Here is a 23,043-nt window from a genome sequence, read left to right on the forward strand (position 1 = left end):
ACTAGATCTCACATGTGCAAGGAAGCAACATGTTTCTGTATAAGGATGGCATTTATTGGAATACCCTGGGTTTATAAAATGTATTCTTTATGTACTTATTGTCTATAACGTAGCACATACAGTATCATAGGAAACAAATTCACCTAATAAAACAAGGGAAAGTAAATCCATGCAACAGCATGGAGATCTTCCTTAAAATGTTTTTTTTTTTTCTAGTCAGACTTGAACAAGGAACCCAGTATTCTAAAACCATGGAATTAACAACTGAGCTTCCATTAAGCTCACAATTTAGCTGATTGGCAGAAGAGATGAAGGAATTAATTAAAATTAGCTTTGCTTAAGCTTTGTAAAAATTCTAGCGAGATTCGATTCAGGTCTAAATCATTTTGGTTCAAACCAATGTTTCTTTTATTGTCCTAAAAATTGGTATTTAACTTCTCTAATCCTCTAAAAAGCAGGGTTTTTTTTTAAATTAAAAGGTCTAATATCATTTTGTAATTTTTTTATGAATTATTTAATTTTCGCTTTTCACTAAAACCATAGCAATGGAAATCTTAAAGACTTGGGATAATAAAGTAAAACATCAAAAGTCCATTGAAATCAATGGACATTTTAATGGATCAGTTAGACTTCTATTACTATTATATATACATGATTCATGTAGAAAGTCAGAAAATATTCAGTTTCAATTTTGTGCTTGGAAATCTCCAAATTTGTACCAACTCTATGAATGGCTTTGTTTATCTCTAATTGACAGTAATATTGGTCTTTTTTGTAGAACACAGTGAAGTCTTACTTTTTATTCACTGTGTGAAAAACAGATTTTATAATCTTGTAGATACATTATATGAAATGGGGCTAGTTATTTTATTAATAAGGAGGGAAGAAGGGTGGACTCTAAGGCTATTTTCTCCCATGAATTATATATTTGGTCTTTCTCAGAATCTCACTTCTGGTGATATTTCTATTTCATCCGATGGCAATGATTTATCGTCGACAATCTATGATCTGGCAAAATTCAGCCACTATGAATTCTGGATTACTGCGAGTACAATCTATGGAGATGGTAATCAAACCAGTGAGGTTATTGAGGTCAACACAGAGGAAGATGGTATGTAAAAGCTATGGGTTATGGCACTCAGTGATAATATCATGTTATTCTTTCTTATTTCTCTATTTTTTTCCTTGTTAAGAGGCTTACACCTTTTTCGCGCTTATTCCAACCGTTGTACAAAATTGGATAAGTTGTTTTCTGTGTTAGGTTTTCCTAACAAGGCAGTTTGGAGTGAATCGCCTGAATCTACAAAACATGAAAGTCGCAGAGAATCGATTATTTTATAATGCAGCTTCCTATCAACAATCTCAGTTAACCACAAAACATAATTAGTCCTAACTTTTAAAGCTTTGACTGACTTGTGGGAAATGCAACTCAATCCAAAAAATAGAGAGAAGTGGTGGTTTAACTTGTACTAAGTATAATATCTATATTTTCCATTTTCCTCAATGCCATATCTGTCAATACAACAAAAGGCTCTGCTTACATCTGATTTTGTGAACACAATGGGGGAAGTTATTATTGCTTTTGCGCCTGTTTTTTCTTTCGGCAATCAGTCAGGTTACAGACCCAAATTTATAAATTCCCACCATTAAATGTATTTTAAAAGCTCCTGCAGCATTTGCTAAATTAAGCTACAGGTTCCTGAGAATTGCTTTATGCCGGTACAACGATATGAGTTACAGTATTCTATTTGAGCTGTAAATTGGGGAATATTTCCAACATAATCCTCTCTCATGGAAGTCAAAATTAAAGTGGATAGAGTCTTAGAAAGTTGGTAAGTGAGCATGCTATATAGTATAAGAGTACCCCAAATTATCTGTCGTGCTGACAATGGAGAAGTAGAAAAGCTTTTCTACTTCTCCATTGTCAGCACGACAGATAATTTAGGGTACTCTTATACTATATAGCATGGCTATATAGCATGGCTCACTTACCAACTTGACTTTCTAAGACTCTATCCACTTTCTTCAGGTGGAGAAACAGTATAATGCAGTTGATCTACAGCTATTATTTTTGACCTAAGCTTTGTCTGAGGGGATATTCTTGAGAAATGCTGATTTTAAAGGGAACTGCGTATGGTGACTTATGATTAGACATTCCCAGTTTAGAGAGTTTCCAAGATTTTACATTTAAAGCCTATCCTAAATGCCAGCAGTGTATGGTGCAGTCTATTCCCTGTTACTGGGGTGTTTTAGATAATAGAAGGGCAAGAATTACAGTTTAGCTCATTGTATGTTGTTGAGCTTAAAAGACCAGACCTCATGGCTAGTGAGCAGACCTCATGGCTAGGCTAATTTTCATGCTAGAGTGGGTCATACCCCAACCAATTATCCATTGATAGACTAAGATGAGGCCTCTAAACCCCTTTTTAGGGGGTTATTGTCAGGCATTCACTGTTTGTCATACGTGTCTTTTCTGGCATCGAATCCTTTCAGTGTCTGCGCCACAAAAAAAACATTTTTCTGACACTCATGCAGGCTTTATGTTGCTTAATTTAGGTGCAACTTTGTATTCCAACATAACAACACCAACTAAAAGCAAGTCTTCCAACTTCTAAACCCCTATATAAATGTGGTTTGTAATTTCAGATGGTGTGCTAAATATATTAAAGACATGTGCCACAAAATAAAATCACAGTGCAAAATACCGCTAAAATCATTGCGCCAAAAAACACCTAGTGCCAAACACATAAATGCCCCCATTATATCTATTCATGCTGTATATCTGTTTATGTGTTCAAGGTAAATAAAAAATATTTTTTTTTCACTTCTAGTCCCAGACTCTGGGCCTATAATCAAGGGGTGCAAAAACCTAACATCCACCGCAGTGTTGTTATCATGGGATCCTCCAGAACATCCAAATGGTTTTATAATCGGTTACAACTTACAGATTTATGGACCACAAGGAAATTACCCTTTATTTACCTCTCAAGTTTCAAAAATTTTGGAGGATCTTCTACCTTTTACCCAGTTTGTTGTATTTGTTGCTGCCAGTACGGTGAAAGGGACTGGTCCTTCAAATCATCTTGCCTTTCACACAGATGAAGCAGGTACTAGTTAGATTACATGTTTGTGCAAAATTGAAATAATCAGAAAAATGATCCTTAATCCTCTACATGTTTCTAGTTTCACTGTCTTCAACTTTTTTCTTATGTGTCTACTTGAATTATGGCATTCCTCTAACAAGGTCACAACTGTACATGATATATTCCTCTCTTGTGCTAAAATTTCAGTGCTCTGACAGTTTTAGTTATGCTACAAGATCTCTACTTACAGCGGTGGCATTTCCTTATTTTATCCTGTACTTCCTGACTGGAAGTCATTGTAGAAGAAAAATGCTTTTACTGCTGTATCTTGAAAATGATCATCTACACATATAGTACAGATGACTATCTTTATCTGGTTAATGCAGACTGAAGAAACCAAGGTTCTCATAATGGTATAGACTGCATGACTATTTCCCAAAAATTTCTAATATGCATCTGGAAGCCTTGAATCACAACCAAGGCACTTGTTCCTACCTTATCCTCAAAATGTACTTCAAAAGCCTTAGAGGAAGTAGTGGCCATATCATTGGTGCAAGTTTTGCAGCAGCACAGGATCCTACTCTAGTAGCCCTGTTGTAACCCTAAAACTGCTTCCTACTTGAGGTATTGAGTTATTGAGATTTTAGTAAGATATGGAATAACAATGGGGCTGCCCAAACTATAAAGGGCCCTCTGCTGTCTATAACTACTACTACATTAGAATATACTATAGGTTATTGATGTTCTGATGAGTAAAATCATTGCCTATTTGCTTTCTTCGTTGTTAGTCATCTTTTATAAAGCCTCAGCAGATATTTATTGATACAACTATCCTAATTTCTGGCATCTCAAGTATTTTTTGCCCAGGCTTTAATTTCATGAACTTTTCTGCCGCTTCTAGGCATTGTTCTGTGGCATATACTTACATTTTATACAATATGTTGGGGTATATGGTACACCCTGCCTTTTTAGATGATTCTTTATTATATGTATATAATTTTATATGTTCCTGTCTTAAAAAATGTTTAGCTTTGTTTTCTTACTGAGTTAACTGTGCAAGACAAAAAGCAAAAAGGAGTTTACCCACCTAAAATTATATTTTATTATATCCATAGAATAGTCCCTAAAAATAATATTGGTGGTGATCCACCACCCTACAACCGCACAGATCAAGTGTTCTAAGCAAGTGATAACCAGGCAGCTCCATTCTCTGTGAATTAATTAGAGATTATGGAAAATTTGGTAAGATCTCTAGTGGGGTGCACAAATTCACAGTGTGGATCCCTCAGCCTTAACCACCATTATATACAAATTTGTCTTCTTTGATCGATGGCTATGTAGAAGCTGCTTAAAGCGTAGACAACAGTAGTAGGTGGTACCTCTACAGTTATGTTAATGCTGTTGTGTGTCAATTTTGGGGTCAAGCTATAGTGATAATAATACTAAACAATATTTTTATTGCAGAGCCCTCCGAGCCACCTCAGAACTTGACATTTATCAATGCAAGTGATACTTCTGCTTGGTTACAGTGGGACCCGAGTCCAAAACCTAATGGCATTGTGCACACATACAGCTTTAAAATTGTGGAAAACAGCACTCAATCTGTATTTTACCAGGTAAGAACAAAGTAAGAAGCGGATGTAAACACACTGTGCCATTTGGCTTGGAACTATTCCTAAGGTCCTGGGGGTCTTCTGGTTTTCACCCTTTTAACTTCAGTTAGGGGTAACCACCTACTGCTACCTCTGTAGTAGTAACCCAGACTGTTTGTGAAACACAGATGAGTGCCACCAAAAAATCAGGCAGACTTGTTTAGTGAATGAATGAATATGAGTATACAATCTAGGGTGGACTAACTAAAAGTAGAGCAAACCAAAGGGTTAATAGGAAACTATGAAGTTTTTTGCTCAGACACCTGCTCACCATAGGACACCTTAAAATACTGAGTCATTTAGAACCGGGGCGTGCAATGGCACATAGATAGGCTTGGATAGGATCAGCAGAGAGAGTCAGCGTAAGATGTAGTCTTTAATATCTTCTTTCAGTGTTAAACAAAATAACAGGCTTTGCATGATCTGAAGTCATGGTTATCTTAACATTTAGAGAGTCATATATAGCTTTTTACAGTTAATGTATTTGAATTTCTTTATAACCAGGGAGAATAAAAGGGTATGTTAAAATTCATTCTGGACCTTGGACAACTATTTTTAAGGTGTATTGGCACTTTTAAGATACCTGTATGTACATCTCAAGCTAGCATAATGACTTATATTCTGGCAGTTTAAGTAATACTAATAACATTACTATGACTAATGCAGCTTTATGAATGTTTTGAATAACAGAATATATCTGGCGATCAAACAGAGGGAATGCTGACATATTTGGAACCCTTCAAGACATATTTAGTTAGTATGTCTGCATTCACAAAAGTTGGTAATGGAGACAAGTTCAGCAACATTGTGAATTTCACCACTGAAGAATCAGGTAAGGAAAATATTTATGTATATTTCCATTTATTGAAAAATGATTCATTACTCAATTGACAGTAAATTTTTGTAAATTCAAAAAATTTCATTGATTAGAACCTCCCATTTTAAAAATAGATTCACTATTCTGCTACTCTTATCTATCTTGCTGTTGGGTGGATCCTTCATGCCACATTGTGGTCTGTCATTCAATAGGGACTTTGAAGCCTACTGTAAGGAAAATATGATACAAGGGGACCTTGTGTTGCGATGTTAAATGGAACCTATTTAGGCCCACAAGCTTCTTGTTATGTGGGACTGACATAGTCACATTGAAGTCCTTCTATATTCTGGAAGATTCAGCCTTACACAGAAATAATACTTTTAATGCTGCATACAAATGAACTACAGAGTCATGTGGGTGGGTTACAGTCATGCTGGGATTACTTGACTGATGTCCTATAGGTAAAGGATATCTGAAACTACTTTCAGCTGATTCCATCCAGTCTTGTGATCATTTACCTGGATTATGGGACCTCAATGGGAAAAGAGGACACATTCTAGCACCACTCTCCTACCCGCTTGTGACTTCTTACATGTAATTTGTATACAGTGTTCAAAGGTCTATTTCTGTGTAATGCTCAGTTGGCTGAACCCAGATTTTTACTGGTCCACTCATCAATAGGCCTGGATAAAAGTTTGGTAGCATTTTGTAGACCAAGATCCTAATTACAGGTTCCCTTTAATCCAGGGATTTCTCTGATTGCCTTATTTGGTCTTTTCTGGATCAATACTATAGGTATATAGCAGGGATGGCGAACCTTTTAGCGACCGAGTGCCCAAACTGCAACCCAAATCCCCCTTATTTATCGTGAGGTGCCAACCAAAAATTCAAGCAGTAGTTTATTGCTCCCTGTTCTTCAACAACTTTCAAACAGATTGGCCTCCTGAGGACACTAACACAGTAGAAAGATGGAAAATTTGCATCACTTAAGCTTCTTTCCGGTGTCCCTCTGTACACAGAGAATCCTCCAAAGACAATTCCTCCAAAAATATGTCTGAAAGCAGCATCTTTTAACTGGCTTACAGCTGCAGGAAGATTCTTTGAGTTCTGTCTGGTGTGCTGAGGCCACCTCTGGCACCCGTGCCATAGGTTCGCCACCACTGGTATATAGGATGGATTTATATTTATATTCTCCACTTTGATCTTATGTGAATGTTCTTTTTTTTAAATTCCATACTAATCCAAAATCAAGGACTTTTTTATAATGTCCATTATTGAGGACAATAACTGTTTTAAAATGAGATTTACTTAAATGACAGTTTGTCTTCAAATTTTGCCTATATTAATAGATGGTAGAAATTTATATGTATATTTTTCCTTGGATTTATTGCAGTTTCCTATTTTTAGAGCAAAGAGTATAACCCTAGCATAATTTGGAAACAATACTGTGATTTAAAGGATATGTAGTACTTTAAATGCATGTAAAAAAATTTCTAGCATTCTACTGTGATTTTTTGCAGTTTTTGGTTGGTAATTTAACCCTAAAATCCAGAGTAAATTTCACATCTTAATTTGTTTTGACATATCTGAAGTAACTCAAGTGTGAGCTTCTTTGTTTTTTTTATGCATCAGAATATTTTTGAATTTTACATTTGAAGTGAATGGCGCACATTTATTTATCCGTCCCGTTGCAATCCCCACTGTGCATTGTACAATGAGGATTCGGGTCTGCTGCGATTCACTAAGGTCGTGCATCCAATTTCCTGCATGTGTTGCTTCCCCGCTGAGTTCACCTTCTTCTTCCTGGTGCATGTGAGTGCTTGATCTTGTGAATTCCACGGTTTGTCCGAATCAGTCGGGTTGTCTGGCGGCACGCCCCCCCGATTTGTGTCACATGCAAGCCGGTGCTGATGTGTCACAATCCGATCGTGTGCGCCAAAAACCTGGGGCAATTCGTCGCAAAAAGGAAATATTCTGGAAACTGACAGAATCACGGTCCACGGACCCTTAGGAAACATGCCCCATTATGTCAGTAATGGGGATTTATCATGGCTGGGCACATCATGCCCCAGTCATGACCCCCTCCCGACACTCGACAAGCTCAATTTACTAAAAGGTCCTGTCTGGCATAGAATTCTGCCATAGCCGCACCTAGCATGCAAGCGATGATAACTTCCCCTTACTAAATTTATGCTTTAGTTTTATTTATTTTTAAAAAATTTTATCTCCTCTAAAACTACAGGTCAATTTATACTTGAAACTCCAGGGCAGCCATAGTGGGAGCAAGTAAAAAAATAAAAGGGGCTTACCTCCATCTGACTCCCATTTCTGTGATATGGTCCCTTGCTGACACCTCTATCTTGGCTACAAGTGTTGATGGTCATATGTCAGATATGGATTCCAGAAAATATATTAATTTTAATTATAATGCGGCACAGAAGCATATATGTTATTAAACATGTATTTAATCATTACTAACTGTATAGATGTACTTTGTTTTTATAAATGTTTTAATAATTTGTGGATCTTATTTATGATAATAGATCAACTGTCTATGATGCGATTTTTCTATTAAACATGTTGTTTATCTATTTAAAGCTCCGGATTACGTCCAGAATATTCATTGTGTAGCAACAAGCTGGCAATCTATACTGGTCCAGTGGGATCCACCATTACGACCAAATGGAATAATAACATATTACGTCCTAACATTTCAAAGCAATTTTACTCCACTCCTGCCTACGGACACTGCATACACCTTCAGAGATCTGCTCTCCAATACAACTTATGTCTTCTCTGTCAAAGCTGCCAATTCTGCAGGAGAAGGAGTGGAGCAAGTTTGTAATGCTACTACTAAATTTGAAGAAGGTATGTTAACCTTTATCCATTCAATTATTGCTTATCCTTGTGAAATATTCTAGAGTATTTTCAATTCAGGTTGGGTGCCTTAAAATGTGAAAACTCTCAGAACTTCTATATTCAAGAAGTTGACAGGTATGATGCTGTTTTTGGAAACAAATGTATTCCATGTACAGTTGCATATGTCTGCAGTACACTCATAGGGGCAAATGTATAATTCCTTGTGTACCAGTTTTTTGGTGTACAAGGCTTGAAAAAGTGGGTGCAATGAGGTGTGGAACAATGCGGATTATGGCAGGTGTTCCTTGGCCATCCATATTTACTATAATCTACAGCAGAAGACTTGCACAGGGTATAACTGAAATCTGTTCCAGCTCGGGACTGGTGTAGGCTTGTATTCTAGAGTGTGAATGCAGAGCCAAAATTGCTAAGAAGTTTGAACCTCTGAATGTCATGCAGCAGGTGAGATGATCATTAAGACAGGCCATAAAGTGTATTGTGAAAACTTAGTTGGAGTTAATTGTCACATCGTATTTAATGTACATTTTTTGTGGTTTTGTGTCAATTTTTAACGGATGCGTTGCACCCGTTTTTTTTCCTGATAATTGCAAAAACATATGTATTCATTGATCCCTTAAAAAGTCCTGTGTATAGTATGGTTTCTTATTGACTGTTGTGGCCATAAGCCCATATAAACCTTAAAATTGTGTATTTCTTTCACCACAACTTGCTTTTTCTTTCACTACACTTATCTATAGTTGTCTTGCATTCACAAAACTACAAGTAAAACATTATAGCTTCCTTCAATACAGTGATAAAACCATAGATATTGGTTTTTCAAATACAACGTGCACCAGTATGTGTGAACATTCCCTAGCAGCCAAATGCATGTGGTAACACTAGCAGAGCAGAAACGACCTAAAACTAATAAAAGAGTGAAATACTTTACGGAGAACCTAAACTTTGAATAATTTTCTGATGAGTGTGTAAATCAGCCATTCTCATTTGAAGTTGGAAATAGTTCTGTAGCTGTTGTCAGCCGCTTATTAATGGTCCTGTGGCATTAGTCATGGTTACAGATCCAGCACTGAGTCATTGACAGTACATTTATTTTTGACGTAAGGTGAAATCAAATTAGCTTCACTGTCTCCCTATACTGTGTCTGGCCTTAACATTCCACACTAAGGTTACCCGTCATTTTTTATGCTATGTTTTTTTAATTCTGCCTAAAATGTATAAATTAACATCAGTGCTAGAAAACTGCAGTGTGACTATTATGATGTGTTTTTCTTCTAAACTTCACATACAATCTTTTATGATGACCTGTGTTTATGATTACAGCATTACTAATATCAACACTACCACAACTTTATGACACTGATTTTATTCTGAAGTTGCAAACCCTTCATTTTTATACCTGTGGCAAATAAAGTTTCTAGTTTGTTCAGTTCTAAATACTATGGAGCATATTGAATAGTAATGAAATACTATTTAATAGGATGGCAAAGGATACAAAAGCAACGCCATGCCTGTTCATTGTTTTTGACCGGTGTTGTAGCTCAGTTACATTGATGTAAATAGGACAAAGCTGCAATACCACACACAGTGTCGTGCTGGGTTTCCTTAGACCCACAAAAGAAAATCAATCTGGTGGCCCACTCTTCGTTATCCCCAAGGAAATATACTCTAGCAGCCTTCAAATTATGTTGTGTTCTGATGGACCTCTGGGGTTCAGTATTGGGTTGAGCCAGGGCCCAGCGGAGGATCCTCTGGTACTCTGATGGGCCAATCTGACACTGACCACACACAATTGTTTAGAAGAAGGAACTCATGTTTTTGAAACCTGGAAATTCCCCTTTAATTCTTTGCCACACAGCAGGTGTACACTCTGCTATTAATGATACATTTTCATTTTATGGCTCAAAACATATACAATATTAAACATTATTTTCAATCTACTGCTTAGATATATCCTGCTGCATGTGATATTGTCTAATTTCAAAAAGTATGCTTTACAGCTACAGCTCTTCAGAGAACACATAAATATATCTGTTTTTTGCCTAGTATGTTATATTAAACAAATTTGCACATTTTTGCACAATAGGCAATGTGTGCATTTTTTTTGCAACATTAATTGCACTTTACCTTGTTGTGCACAAGTCCCTTGTTGTGCACTCAATTTATTTATCTTTTGTATCCAGATGTTTAGGTGCATGGTAGTGGAACTGTCTGAGACTTTTTGGCATGTTCGACTAACCAGAACAAGTCCAATTAAATTCAGGAAAAACACCCAAGACAAATAAGACTAAGAAACAAGCCAAAAATAAACCAGAAAAAGTTTATTAGAGTAGTGGGCATGGAGAGAAGTGTCCAACTTCTCAACGCCTGGCTTGGCTTACCTTATTCTTTATAGCAATGGATCATTCTATGCGTTGGTGCTAAGTAGTAGGAAACCAGAGGGAAGACATCTAATGGATATTAATTCTGCCTGAGTAGAACACTTTAAAATATAATCTTTATTTGGAAACCTTAAAAAAGGGGGCCACTCTTCAGTCACTATGCATACACAAAATTCAGGCTTTCAGCATGTATTAAGGGGAGATAGGATCACAATTTAGGATCCTATTCACTTTAATATCTCCCTATACTGCTGACTAAAATGCTGCTTAAGACACTAGCAGCCGTGCTGGATCCAGTTGTGGGTACAAGCACTGTGCCGATTAGCGGAACTGAAATCACAACTGATGTAAGTTGATAACCAGTTGTAAATTCCGCCTATGCACCCACTGCCAAAAAGAAACCAAAAAAAGTTTATTAGAGTAGTGGGCATGGAGAGAAGTGTCCAACTTCTCCACGCCTGGCTTGGCTTACCTTATTCTTTATAGCAATGGAGCATTCTATGCGTTGGTGCTAAGTAGTAGGAAACCAGAGGGAAGACTTCTAATGGACACTCTCTCTTAGGCCCGTTTCACACATATGTATAGGGCAGCTGTATGCTACCCTCACGCTGGCAGCTAGCACACGGCCGCCATAGCAGTGCATTGTGCATTGCATCTTCAAAAAACAGATTCTGCAAGTGCAGTACTATGGTCACAGAAGAGCATTTTAATGATGTAAATAGATGAATTTGTCACAATATTGTATTTATAATTCTGTGATCCTCGTACTCTTCTTATGAAATCTTTTTTGTGGAAACAGCGCCTATATGTGCCTAATCCTTTTTGTTATTTTTTACTGGATTTAATTAAGTCCATCCCTCTGAGGATATTTGGTATTCAAAGTACAAGGCTTTGCAGTCTTCCATTTGGATAAAGAGTCCAAGTGAGCACCTTTCAGAAGTGGAATTTCACTTGATTCTGTTTTTCCCTTTATATTTTTGTTCTCTTAAACTATGCTGCATAGTTTCGGATTGAACAGGGATCTAGCTATTCTATCAGACAGGGTTACATCGGCCAAGAGAGTGCATTCACAAAAAGTAGCCGGACAACAATAACAAATTATTGTCAGACTATCGACGTACAGACCATGAAAAGATCCTACATTTATGGTTGTAACCATTGCCACTTAGATGCTTAACGAAAATATTTTAAAAATCAAATACAATTTGGATGAAATGAGTTGAACAAAGTTGTACTTTTACACATTTTGCTAAACCAGTAGTGGATGCATAAGAAGATGATAGATGAGGAGTTCTATTTCTAAGCACCCTGCCTACAATAACTAGAAAGTAGCCACTTGTTTAGTAGTCATCTTGGCTACATTTAGGCTATTTACAGGCCCATTCTAAAAAATAAAGACTATGGGGCAGATTTATGGGCAAGTTCTACTTGTCCATGGCAGCCAATCAGCACTCAGATTTCATTTTGCCACAGCTGTTTATAAAATTGAAGCTGAACTCTGATTGGTTTCCATGGACAACTATAACAGTTTACCTCTGCTGATAAATCTCCCCCTATGGGGGTATAAAATGAAGATTTGGTGACAGTGCAAATGTTCTTCTCTTCTGTTATTCCAGTGAAAGAGACAATTTATAATCCTGTAATCCAGTGTTTATGATGGTAGCAGTATTCAGTATCCTTGCCACATGTTCTGGTTATTTGATAACTGAAACTAGCACCATCCTATCACTGATGAGTTTAATGTCATTGTCAAACGTGTTGTTATACTGGTCTGACAGAGGAGAAGTAACATAATAACATTAGAGATATTGTTGCGTGACCTCTACATTACAGCTGCCTTATGCTTGAGATTATTGAATGAACTGGGATGCAATGGTCAAAGCAATCTGCAATTTGCAACCAGCTGCCAGACTGAAATAGTTTCAATTAAAGCAGCTTTAATATGATATTTCTAATATTTAGCTGGTCTTCTCCATTGAATTTGATACTTTACATATAAAATGTTTGGACTTTAAGTTGAAATTTATAGCTTTATTATGTACGGAGTTTATACAATTAGCAATGCATTCTTTTTTTTGCTAGCATTATTCCGCTGGGGGACACATGTTATGAAAGGGCTGCGTCAACTATCAGGTGTGGTCTACCTACGGCAAGTTGGTGGAGGTCAACCCTTGCAATGCATGGACTAAATTTCACCCTTATAATACACAGCAAAAATTGTCGTGTGGCAGGTATAATAGGAAATCTACTTTCAAAATTCATCACGATAAACCAGGGACACTTACTCATCTTCAATCAATACTTAAAATTATGCTAATTAGTCCAGAAGAGACCCTCCATGCTGTAGCTTCACAGACAGTTACGGTGTGCATGGAGTACTTTCTCCTTCCACTGTGTATTGAAATGTCTTCTCCTACTGAGATTATAACAAGCAGTGGGAGGAGGAAGTGCTGAGGGAGCAGGAGGAAACAGTGTAACAGTTTGTGAAGAGGAAAACATTCCCTGGACACTGGCTCATTAGCATTGTTTTAAAAGTTGATTTTAGAATGAAGGAGGTATTGGATAACATTAGAAGATTAGAAGATTACCACAATCTCGGTGCCTTGATGAGTAAGGGCCCCTGTATTATCATACTTGATTTTAATGGTATATTTTCTTTAAACTTGTAATCTAAAACATTAGTTTGTAATACACCCAATGTGATGGATGACTATCTGCTTGAAATTCTTCCACAGCTAACTCACTGCAAATACGCCACATTTGTCCCTGGCCTAAGTCCCTGTATGTTTGGTATTTTGGCTTAAGTCAGGCTTATACAATACAGCTAAATAAACGAATAAATGAAATCTGGGAACATAAATATACACAATTACAACTATGACGATGATGTATAATGTAGAATTACACAGGGCCGTATTATGACACACTGCTGTCCCTGTGACCCATGTTTCGGGGTCACAGGCGCACCAATGTGCCTCCTTGTACCCCACAATGTGATGGCTCCAGGTTCTTCCTGTGACCCCTGCCAGATTTTTTGTGCCTCACAGCCTTAGAGAAAACTTCTTATTTTGCGATTCCTAGTCTTATATGTTGTCACCTCTGCTTCCGATTCCCTGCCACCTGTCTTGACCTCCAGCTTCTTCCCTGACTCCGATCCTGTGCCACCTGTCCTGACCTCCTGCCTGACCTTGACTCTGATCCTGCCTGCCAATTCTGTACCTCGCCTTGGCCACCACTGCAGGAAAAGTCATGCCTGTTGAGTGACCTGGTGGTATCCTGCCGCAGTAAGTCCAAGCGACTTTGTGGCAGGCTCTGGTGAATACCAGTGCCACTTAGACTTCGTTCCCAGATGTTGGCTTGCACCATTGCTCGCGGTGGCTCAGTGGGTCCACTACCACTGACACTAGACTTATGTTAAACTCTACCACCCCTTTTAATTTTATTGGCCAGAAATAGTTTTAGAGAAATAGCCTACAACTTTCTAAACCTCTGAAGCTCTACAACTTGACTTCAGTGTTAAACTCTCCACCTCCTTGACTTTATACAAGCAATTTACAGCTCACTTCAAAATTGATTTTCAGGATCGTGACACTACACTGGATCATGAATGAAACAAAAACTAGAAGATGTTAGGGCGCTGGACAATATTTTTGAAGTGGTTTATTAGGCCAATGCCTAATGTCAGTTTCCTTTTAACCTATACAAAGCTTGGTAGAGCTTAAAATCTTTTATTTTAAATTTGATCCTGCTTATTCATTATAAAAAAATTATGTTTTATTTCCAGAACCCCTCTGCAGTGAGGAGCAGATGGCAGTGCATTGGAGGGGTGTAGCGCACATACATGAGTAAGCCAGACAACTGGTGACATCACCAGATTTTGGGCATGCTCGTGCATGCGCATTGAGCTCTTATATGCGCAGCTGTTACTTGCTGTATCCACCACTTTGCCCAGTTAGTAGCAGACACTAGGGAGGGGGGTGTAGAAGGCAGAAGGCGTGGCAGAAGTTCTGATGGGATCTTGAAGGCAAAACCTGGGGGTTATTTCTTTGTAGAGGTTAATTTAAGTGGTAGATTTCCTTTTAACACTTTTATTTTTGAAGCATTCTAGTTTTATTTAGTACACTATTGTATATGAATAGACAAAGTTGTTGCACATTACATACCTAGGTATACGTTGATTAGCTCCTTACAATTAAAAAATTACATACGCAAATGAAAATAGCCCTGAAACTGGCATGCATTGTAAAAATTTTTCTCACTGTATGTTCTATCTAAGGTCCTGGAACTACAGTACAATTTTTTTATGGGGATGTCTTTTGGATTTGTGTGACAAACGTAATTTCTCTAATCATTTTTCATTAGATTTAGACCCTATGTTCCTTTTTGCATTAAATATGTACCTTCCGATCTTCATCCTCTTCTATGGAATGTGTTACATGTGTGCTGCATATTTGGCATTTGCAAAGAAAGATGTTTATACTGTATCAATGATTAACTTGACATTGGGTTTAGTATAGAGGAGATAAATATAAAACATTTATGAAATATTTTGGGGCTATGTGCTCCTGAAGCTGACAGTGATCACTTCATCTTGGTGGATTCCTCTCTAGTAAATGAAAACAAGCTGTTCAGTAAGTATAGGATACATGGAGCAACGTGTCCAAATTAATACCAGCTGTGGCTGGAAGGTCTGATGAGGGTTTTTTGGTCATTCTCAAAGAATGGAAATCCAATTCTCCATGCTTAAGCAATAGTAATCCTGTTTGTATCTGTAACTCAATAGTGTAATCGTCTTAAAACTGCCTGTTTCAGCATACAGTTTATCAAACTGGGAGAGGGTATCATGGAAGGTCACTGCTTGTCAGGTGAAAGTGGGCTCTGAAAAACTTATCGTGAGCTTTGATGTCTGCCGTTTTGGTATCTACATATCAGTTAATTTTCTGCTAATAACAAAGTACTGGTATTAGCTTTCTTTTGCTCTACTTAACTTACATGAACTTGCTGAAAATCTTGGTGGACTTCACAGCTATCACATGAAATCTAGAGTCCTACAGACATCTCCATGTTCTTCCAGGGTGGTAGGATTTCATTTCAAGTGTCTTGGCTTCTAAGTGCAGTTTACAGTACCCTAACCATTTGCACATATAAGTAATTTTTGGTCTACTTCAGGCATAGCAGAATAATGGGGCACTTAAGAACAGTATAAAGAGGACCTGTCACCACCACAGATGTGTCTTTGTAAAAAAAAATTACTTCACCAATAGAATGCCAATTTTAGAGTATTGACAATGTACTGTATAGTTACATAGTTGGTATGATTGAAAAAAAGATATATATTCATCACGTTGAACCAAGGAAGGCAAGGTAAGGGGCCTGAGGGGAAAGGATGTAAGGGAAAATAATTCTATATTATACTATAAGCATCAATGTTATTTTGAAGTAAAAATATGTCTAGACCCTTTTTGAAGTTCTCTGCTTTACTCGCTATGACCAGCTATAGAGCTCAGCTATAATATTAATAATAATAATAAACTTTATTTATATAGCGCCATCACATTCCATAGCGCTTTACAGATTTTGGGGAACAAACAAATAAAATAAGACATTTCGGAGTAACAACAGTCATGTGAAACATTAGGAATGAGGGCCCTGCTCACAAGAGCTTACAGTCTATGAGGATGAGGGAGTGACAAAAGAGGCATCAGCCATCAGCTGTCATCTTATATACAAAGTCTAAAGTTAGTGGGACTGCAGAGAAGCATTTTCCAGATAACAGACAGGGCTAGAACCCAGAATTGGTTAATAAAGACTTAAAGTTGCATGCAGTTAGCAAGTGTGTTAGGCCTACCTAAATAAATGAGTTTTAAGAGAACTTTTGAAGCATTGGGGGTTGGGTATTAGTCTGAATAGTCAGCTATTCAACACATTATGAGTTCTTACAGTAAAGAAGTCTTGATGCCTATGGAGATCAAATCTTCGCAATGGATAATTCATTCTACTGTCTGACATAGAATTCTGCTATAGCCTGCACCAGGAACCTGGCACAGGCTATAGTAAATGAGCTGGGCTCAGGTGTCCTCACCTCAGTCCACTTCATGCCTCGCCCAATCACCCCTACTTGGTGTGAGGCTGACTTAGGGGAGAGAAAGCCGAAAATCTTTACGCCAGGGATTGTGCCTTTTTTTTTCTGTGTATGCCATAAAGCAGTCTGTGAACATCCTCCATAGACTGCTCTATACTACACAGTTAGGTGTAATACACACAGTGCTATATCCCTGTTAACGCTCTGCATGCGGTATATATTGGACGCTGAGTGCTGTAACTTAGCGCTCAGTGTCTCATATATCAGACACAGAGCTGATGCCAGCTCTACTCGAGATCGGAGCTGGCTTGGTTTCAGGTGTAACTTACAGCTGACACCCCAGTGTAGCACTCGCAGTCAGAGGTAGCCCCAATCGAGGGTGTTTAAACTGTTGAATGCGCAGTGAGAGTGACAGGGGTTAGGGGTCTCTTCCCCACAATTGCTCCCCCATACATCTGATAAGGACCCCAGGGCTGTCCGCAGGCAGTACCTGTAAGATGTTAAAAGCAAAATTTCAATACATCTGCGATGTGTTCTTCACACATAATGTTCTTCAAATACTATTGTGAAGAACACCGTTCGGCGTGCGTGTCTTCCGATATGTTAGGAGATGTTTGGAACATCTGCAATGTGTTCTTCATTGTGTTCTTTCTGTGCTCGGGCTGGGCTGTGATGGGATCAGAGTCGGACTGTTGGTCCTGCTCCAGCCCAGCCCGCTCCGCTCCAGCCTCCACTTCATCCACCGCTCCTCTCCTCCATGCCCACTCCGTTTTGCTCCAGCCCCCGCTCTGCTCCTCCATGCCCGCTCCAGCCCCCGCTCCACTCCTCCATGCCCACTCCAGCCCCACTCCTCCATGCCCACTCCAGCCCCCGCTCCTCCATGCCCGCTCCAGCCCCTGCTCCACTCCTCCATGCCCGCTCCAGCCTAGCAAACATGTCCCCCCAATAACAAAATAACTTAAATTTTATAGCCTACAAAAGGGCAGCAATGAGGAAACTAAAATTCTGGCAGCTGCAGGGCGCTCCTTCCCTTCTGTGGCTTGCTTTGTGCCCCTCCATCAAGTATCCGGCATATTTGGGGGGTCTCTGCATAGCATTTTTAGGGCTCAATAAACATATTACAGACAAAATTGGACCATTCTAAATTTCACTTCCATTTTGATTTAATTACTATGAAGATCTTAAGGAGTTGACAATCTTCCTAAAAGCCGTTTCTAACAGTTTGAGGGGTGCAGATTTGAAAATGGGTTGATAAATAGAGGGTTTTTAATGTTACATATTTAAAATGTTATCAAAAACAGTAACTGTCCCCAAAATAGTCAATTCTGAATCTTCCTGAAATTACGGAAAATCGATGTTTGATTTGGAAGACGCGTGACATCAAAATAAATTATCCAGACATTTCAAAAATTATGAAAATATAAAGCAGACATATGGAAATATTATTCAGCAACTAATTTAAGTGGTAAATCTATCTGCCTGAAAAAGAGATGATTTTTGCATTTTGAAAATCGCTAATTTTGCAAAAGAATCATTCAGTTTTTATTTTTTTTTAATAAATAAACACTTAGCAGCCAAAATGTAACATGAATGTAACATGAAGTACATGTGATGAAAAAACAGTCTCATCATCGATATGATAAGCAACAGTGTTGAAAAGTTATAAGCATGTAAAGCGACATGTCTGAATACAAAAAATGGGGCTGAGCCTTAAGTTACAAAATGGCTGTCCTGAAGGGGTTAATTTTGTCTTCTTATTTAGCATAGAAGCTTTGACTACATCACGTATAACTTCTGACCATTCTGAATAAGAATCATTGACAACTCTTTATATACGACCGTCTAGCCAGTTTTCAATACACATATATTTCACATAGTCTTGTATATCGTTTCACTGCTATTACTCCTATAATGTATTAAAAAATTACCAACAGGGTGTCTGTTGTCAAGTGGGTGTATCTTTGCAAAGGCTGTTGGGAAACATCTATTCATGTAACAACTAGTTGTCATTTTAATTAAAATGTTTTATTTTTTATTACAAATTTGGGAAAGAAGAGCCAAGGAAAATAACAATGAGAATTGTGGCTTGTCAGACACAAATGTCAGAGGAGGTCACCTGCTTTGTAGATAGGATAAAAAACATAGGGACCTCAAATGTATGGTGACAACATATTCACATAAAATAAAGCACATCAATACTTACAATTATAATATTTTTTTTAGCCAAGTCCGTGTTGATGGGTTTTGATTTTATTTTGTATGAATCCTGTGGTGCTATCCATTAGAGGTCCCTGTATTTTTACTATCTAAGACACGACAATATGGGGGACGTTTGTCACATGCGGGACCTCATGCTCCGTACACTGCCAAAATATGTCATATCTAGATAACATGTCCTATATTTCCCCCGTGTTACGGGCCGTGCATAATGGATCGCTATGTAGAGGGGTCACCCCTCCAACACTCCATCACGGTTGACGTATGCCCGGCTGTAGCCGCGCGGGCATATGTCAGTGTGCATGTAGTCTAAAATGTGTTCACACATGCCATACTTGGTTATTGTCTGAGGCGCTATCCTCCGGTCTCTTCCAAGCTGTTTTTTTTTCACAAATCTACTTTATAATTTAAAATTGCAAGCGAAATGCTTACCCATTTCTAAAGTTCAAGTTACAAAAAATTAATGATTACCTGAAAGTAAATACGTAAAAATATGATATGGATGTGATTTCCGGCTGTGTATGCCAGAATTTGTGATTATTCCCTAGATGTAAACAATTTTGCCTACAAGATTATGGGGCACATTTACTTACCTGGTCCTGTTGCGATCCCGGATCCGGACTGGCGTGATTCACTAAGATCGTGTGCCCGATATCGTGCATGTGTCACCTCCCCGCTCAAGTCCGCCGGAGTTCACCTTCTTCTCCCTGGTGTATGTGAGTGCATGTCTTGCGACACAATTTGAATTTTAAATCCCGCGCTTAGTCCGAATCAGTCGGGTTGTCCGACGGCCACGCCCCCTGATTTGTGTCACACGAAAGTCGGAGCGATTCGGCCAAAACCCCTGTTAAATGCGTTGCAAAAAGAAAATAGTCTGGAAACCCAACGGAAATGCGGTGTGCAGACTATGAGAATAAGAAGCTGACATTATACCACTACCTATGACAGAGGTTGTAGCTGCATTTGATCATCTAGCCATAGTGACCACCACCTATCATACCTGTGATGTGACATCACTACATAAAATTATTTGTGTATTTTATTGCAGTATTTCTTTTCTTTTTGCTGTGACATCAGTGAGGCTTCTAGACATTATAACAGGATTAATGTAATTACTATATGAGTTCTGTTGCTTTAAAGAGGCCAAATTAAAAAAAAAAAACAGGAATTTTGGCAACTGGCTAACACGGTACAGAACTTTTTTATAATGTTCTGAGACATTACTGTGTACTACCACATTGTGACCGCATCACTTTCTTTTAAAGAGGACCTGTCACCCTGAAAAACGGCACCAGGAGCTGCTTAATAAAGTAAGCAGCTCCTACTGCTAAAACAAACGCCACAGTGTTAAAATGATAGCGTTATCGTTACAAATGCCGGACGCTCTCAAAGCAGTCCGGTGCATTCATGTGTGCATTCATAGGCCAGAGGTGACTGCTGCGCGTCATGCGGCAGTCACCGCCCCTAAATTGCCCCTAAACCCGCCCCCCTCATGAATACCCGGGACCGATTTGAAAGTGGTCCGGGGTTTGTAATGTACAGCGCAGCAGTGTTAGTTAGCGTTATCGGAGGTTTACGATAATGCTAACATTGTAACACTGCTGCATTTGTTTTAGCACAAGGAGCTGCTTACTTTAGTAAGCTTTTAGTAGCTGCTTACTTTTTCAGGGTGACAGGTCCTTTTTAACTTCACCATTACTTTGTTGTGTGTGCCTCATTATTTTGACTCAATTCTTTACCATTAATGTGTTGTTGTTTTTTCACTTTAATCATCATTACCCTTGTACCTTTTAACTCACTGCCTTAATAATTCCTTTAGCATTAATTACATTTTTGTTTTATCATCATTACATATTTTATCCTAAAGTGTGCATTGTCCCTGCATCATCACATGACTGCTATTACCGTACTTAATTTTGGTCATTTGCATAATTTACACAGTAACAGATACATTTTTGTTTACTATTGTTTATGACACATCATTATTATAATTATTACTACTACAGAGTATTCTTTGTAGATTCTGTGAGATAGCTACTGGTAATTGCCATCACATTTGTCTTACTAATCTCTAATTTATTATAGTAAATTGCCAGGAGAATACAATTACCTTAAAGGAAACCTACCACTGCTCGCATGATAAAATCATGCGAGCAGACCACCTGGTAGGCTATTTAATACTGATGCCGGCACATACTTTAGTTAGGCACGGCGATCGTTAGTTTAGCTAAAAAAATGTTTTACTTACATATGAAAATAGCCCTCCGGTGCTACCCTACGTCATCTTCGGAAGGGAGATGCCTTCCGATCTTTAATTATTCCCGCCTCCTTCATTGTAGCCATCCTCCTTCAGGTGCCGAGAGCCGTGACGTCACCAAGCTCTCGGCACCTATCGCTGTCCGGCTGTGTGAGAGTTAGTATCTGCGCATGCGCGATAGGTGCCGAGAGCTTGGTGACGTCACGGCTCTCGGCACCTGAAGGAGGATGGCTACAATGAAGGAGGCGGGAATAATTAAAGATCGGAAGGCATCTCCCTTCCGAAGATGACGTAGGGTAGCACCGGAGGGCTATTTTCATATGTAAGTAAAACATTTTTTTAGCTAAACTAACGATCGCCGTGCCTAACTAAAGTATGTGCCGGCATCAGTATTAAATAGCCTACCAGGTGGTCTGCTCGCATGATTTTATCATGCGAGCAGTGGTAGGTTTCCTTTAACTCCTTCAGGACACCGCCAGTTTGTTTGTTAACCCCTTAGTGACACGGCCTGAAAAGGCTCTAGTGACCGGGCATTTTTAGGAAATTTTCGGATGCACCGGTTTAAGGGCCATTACTTTTTTTTTGCATGCTACATTTTTTGCAGTATTTTTTTTGGGACACGAGCTAGTTATGGTAAATAGTAAAATGGTAATTAAAGTTTTTTACATTTTTTTTTTCATTTTTATTTTTATTTGGGGTTAAACATGGATAAATGATTTTTTTGTAATTTATAGTACTTTTTTTTAAATTTTCAAATTAACTCAAAATGAACATAATGAATTCCCTATTTTTTTCGGTCATTTTGATATATAATACATATAGTCTCGGACAAATGCCGCGACTATGGCGCTGCTTTTTGTAGTGTAGCGTTTTTTTTTTTTATTATATGGCGAATGGGGAAATGTCATTGTATTTTTATGAATATTTATAAATATTTTTTTTGTGTGTGTGTTTTTACTTTATGTGTCCCCCATGAGGTCATCAAAGGCCTCTGGGGGACATTTTCACTTTTTTTTTTAATTTTACTCTATTTTTTTTCCTTTACAAGTTTTCACCTGTAATCTCATCTGTAAGAGCCTCAGTTACAGAAGACTAGGGATTCTGATCAGAGCTGGACTGGGTCTATTTAGGCTAGTGGGAGCAGCAGAAAACTGCAGTGATGTCTGACCTGCGCCTGCTGACGTCTAAAGTCAGTGGGCAGTCCAAAAGAAGTTAAGGCCTCTTTGTTTGTATACTGGCATGTGTAGCTTTATATGGTTATAACTTTTGAACACTTTACCTTACCAAGATGATTTTATGATTGTTTTTTTCATGACGCATTGTACTTTATGTAACTGGTAAATTTTGGTTTATTTGTTTCCTGTTTATTTATTAAAAAAATATAATTTGCCAATTTTTTGAGCAATTTGTCATTTTCAAAATTTTTAATCCTTTCATTTGTATATGACAGTAGACAGCTTACAAATCAAACTGAGATTTTCATTTTTTCCCCCAAGCAATGCATAGTAATTAAAACAAAATGGAGGAGAAATTTACAATAGTCTTATTTTGTTGGGAATACATTCATTAGCCTTAAAATGTACACTTTTCTAAAAGATAAAAAGAAAAAACCCATCTTAAAATGTATTATGCAATTTCTCAGAGTCTCTCAGAGAGAGAGCCTACATGTGGATGTTA

At 38.1% G+C, this 23,043-nt stretch overlaps 1 protein-coding gene across 3 annotated transcripts in view; it reads left to right on the plus strand.

Annotated features, from left to right (window-relative positions):
* The window catches only part of PTPRQ (protein tyrosine phosphatase receptor type Q), a 212,927-nt gene that overhangs the window by 101,099 nt on the left and 88,785 nt on the right, over positions 1-23,043 (plus strand). For all 3 annotated transcript variants that reach the window (XM_072146492.1, XM_072146491.1, XM_072146490.1), the window contains 5 exons: positions 943-1,111; positions 2,832-3,107; positions 4,548-4,699; positions 5,426-5,567; positions 8,151-8,420. In XM_072146492.1, coding sequence (XP_072002593.1) covers positions 943-1,111; positions 2,832-3,107; positions 4,548-4,699; positions 5,426-5,567; positions 8,151-8,420 — 1,009 coding nt within the window. The remainder of the gene's footprint in view (positions 1-942; positions 1,112-2,831; positions 3,108-4,547; positions 4,700-5,425; positions 5,568-8,150; positions 8,421-23,043) is intronic.

The sequence above is a fragment of the Engystomops pustulosus genome, chromosome 4 (assembly GCF_040894005.1).
Source record: "Engystomops pustulosus chromosome 4, aEngPut4.maternal, whole genome shotgun sequence".
Lineage (NCBI taxonomy): Eukaryota > Metazoa > Chordata > Amphibia > Anura > Leptodactylidae > Engystomops > Engystomops pustulosus.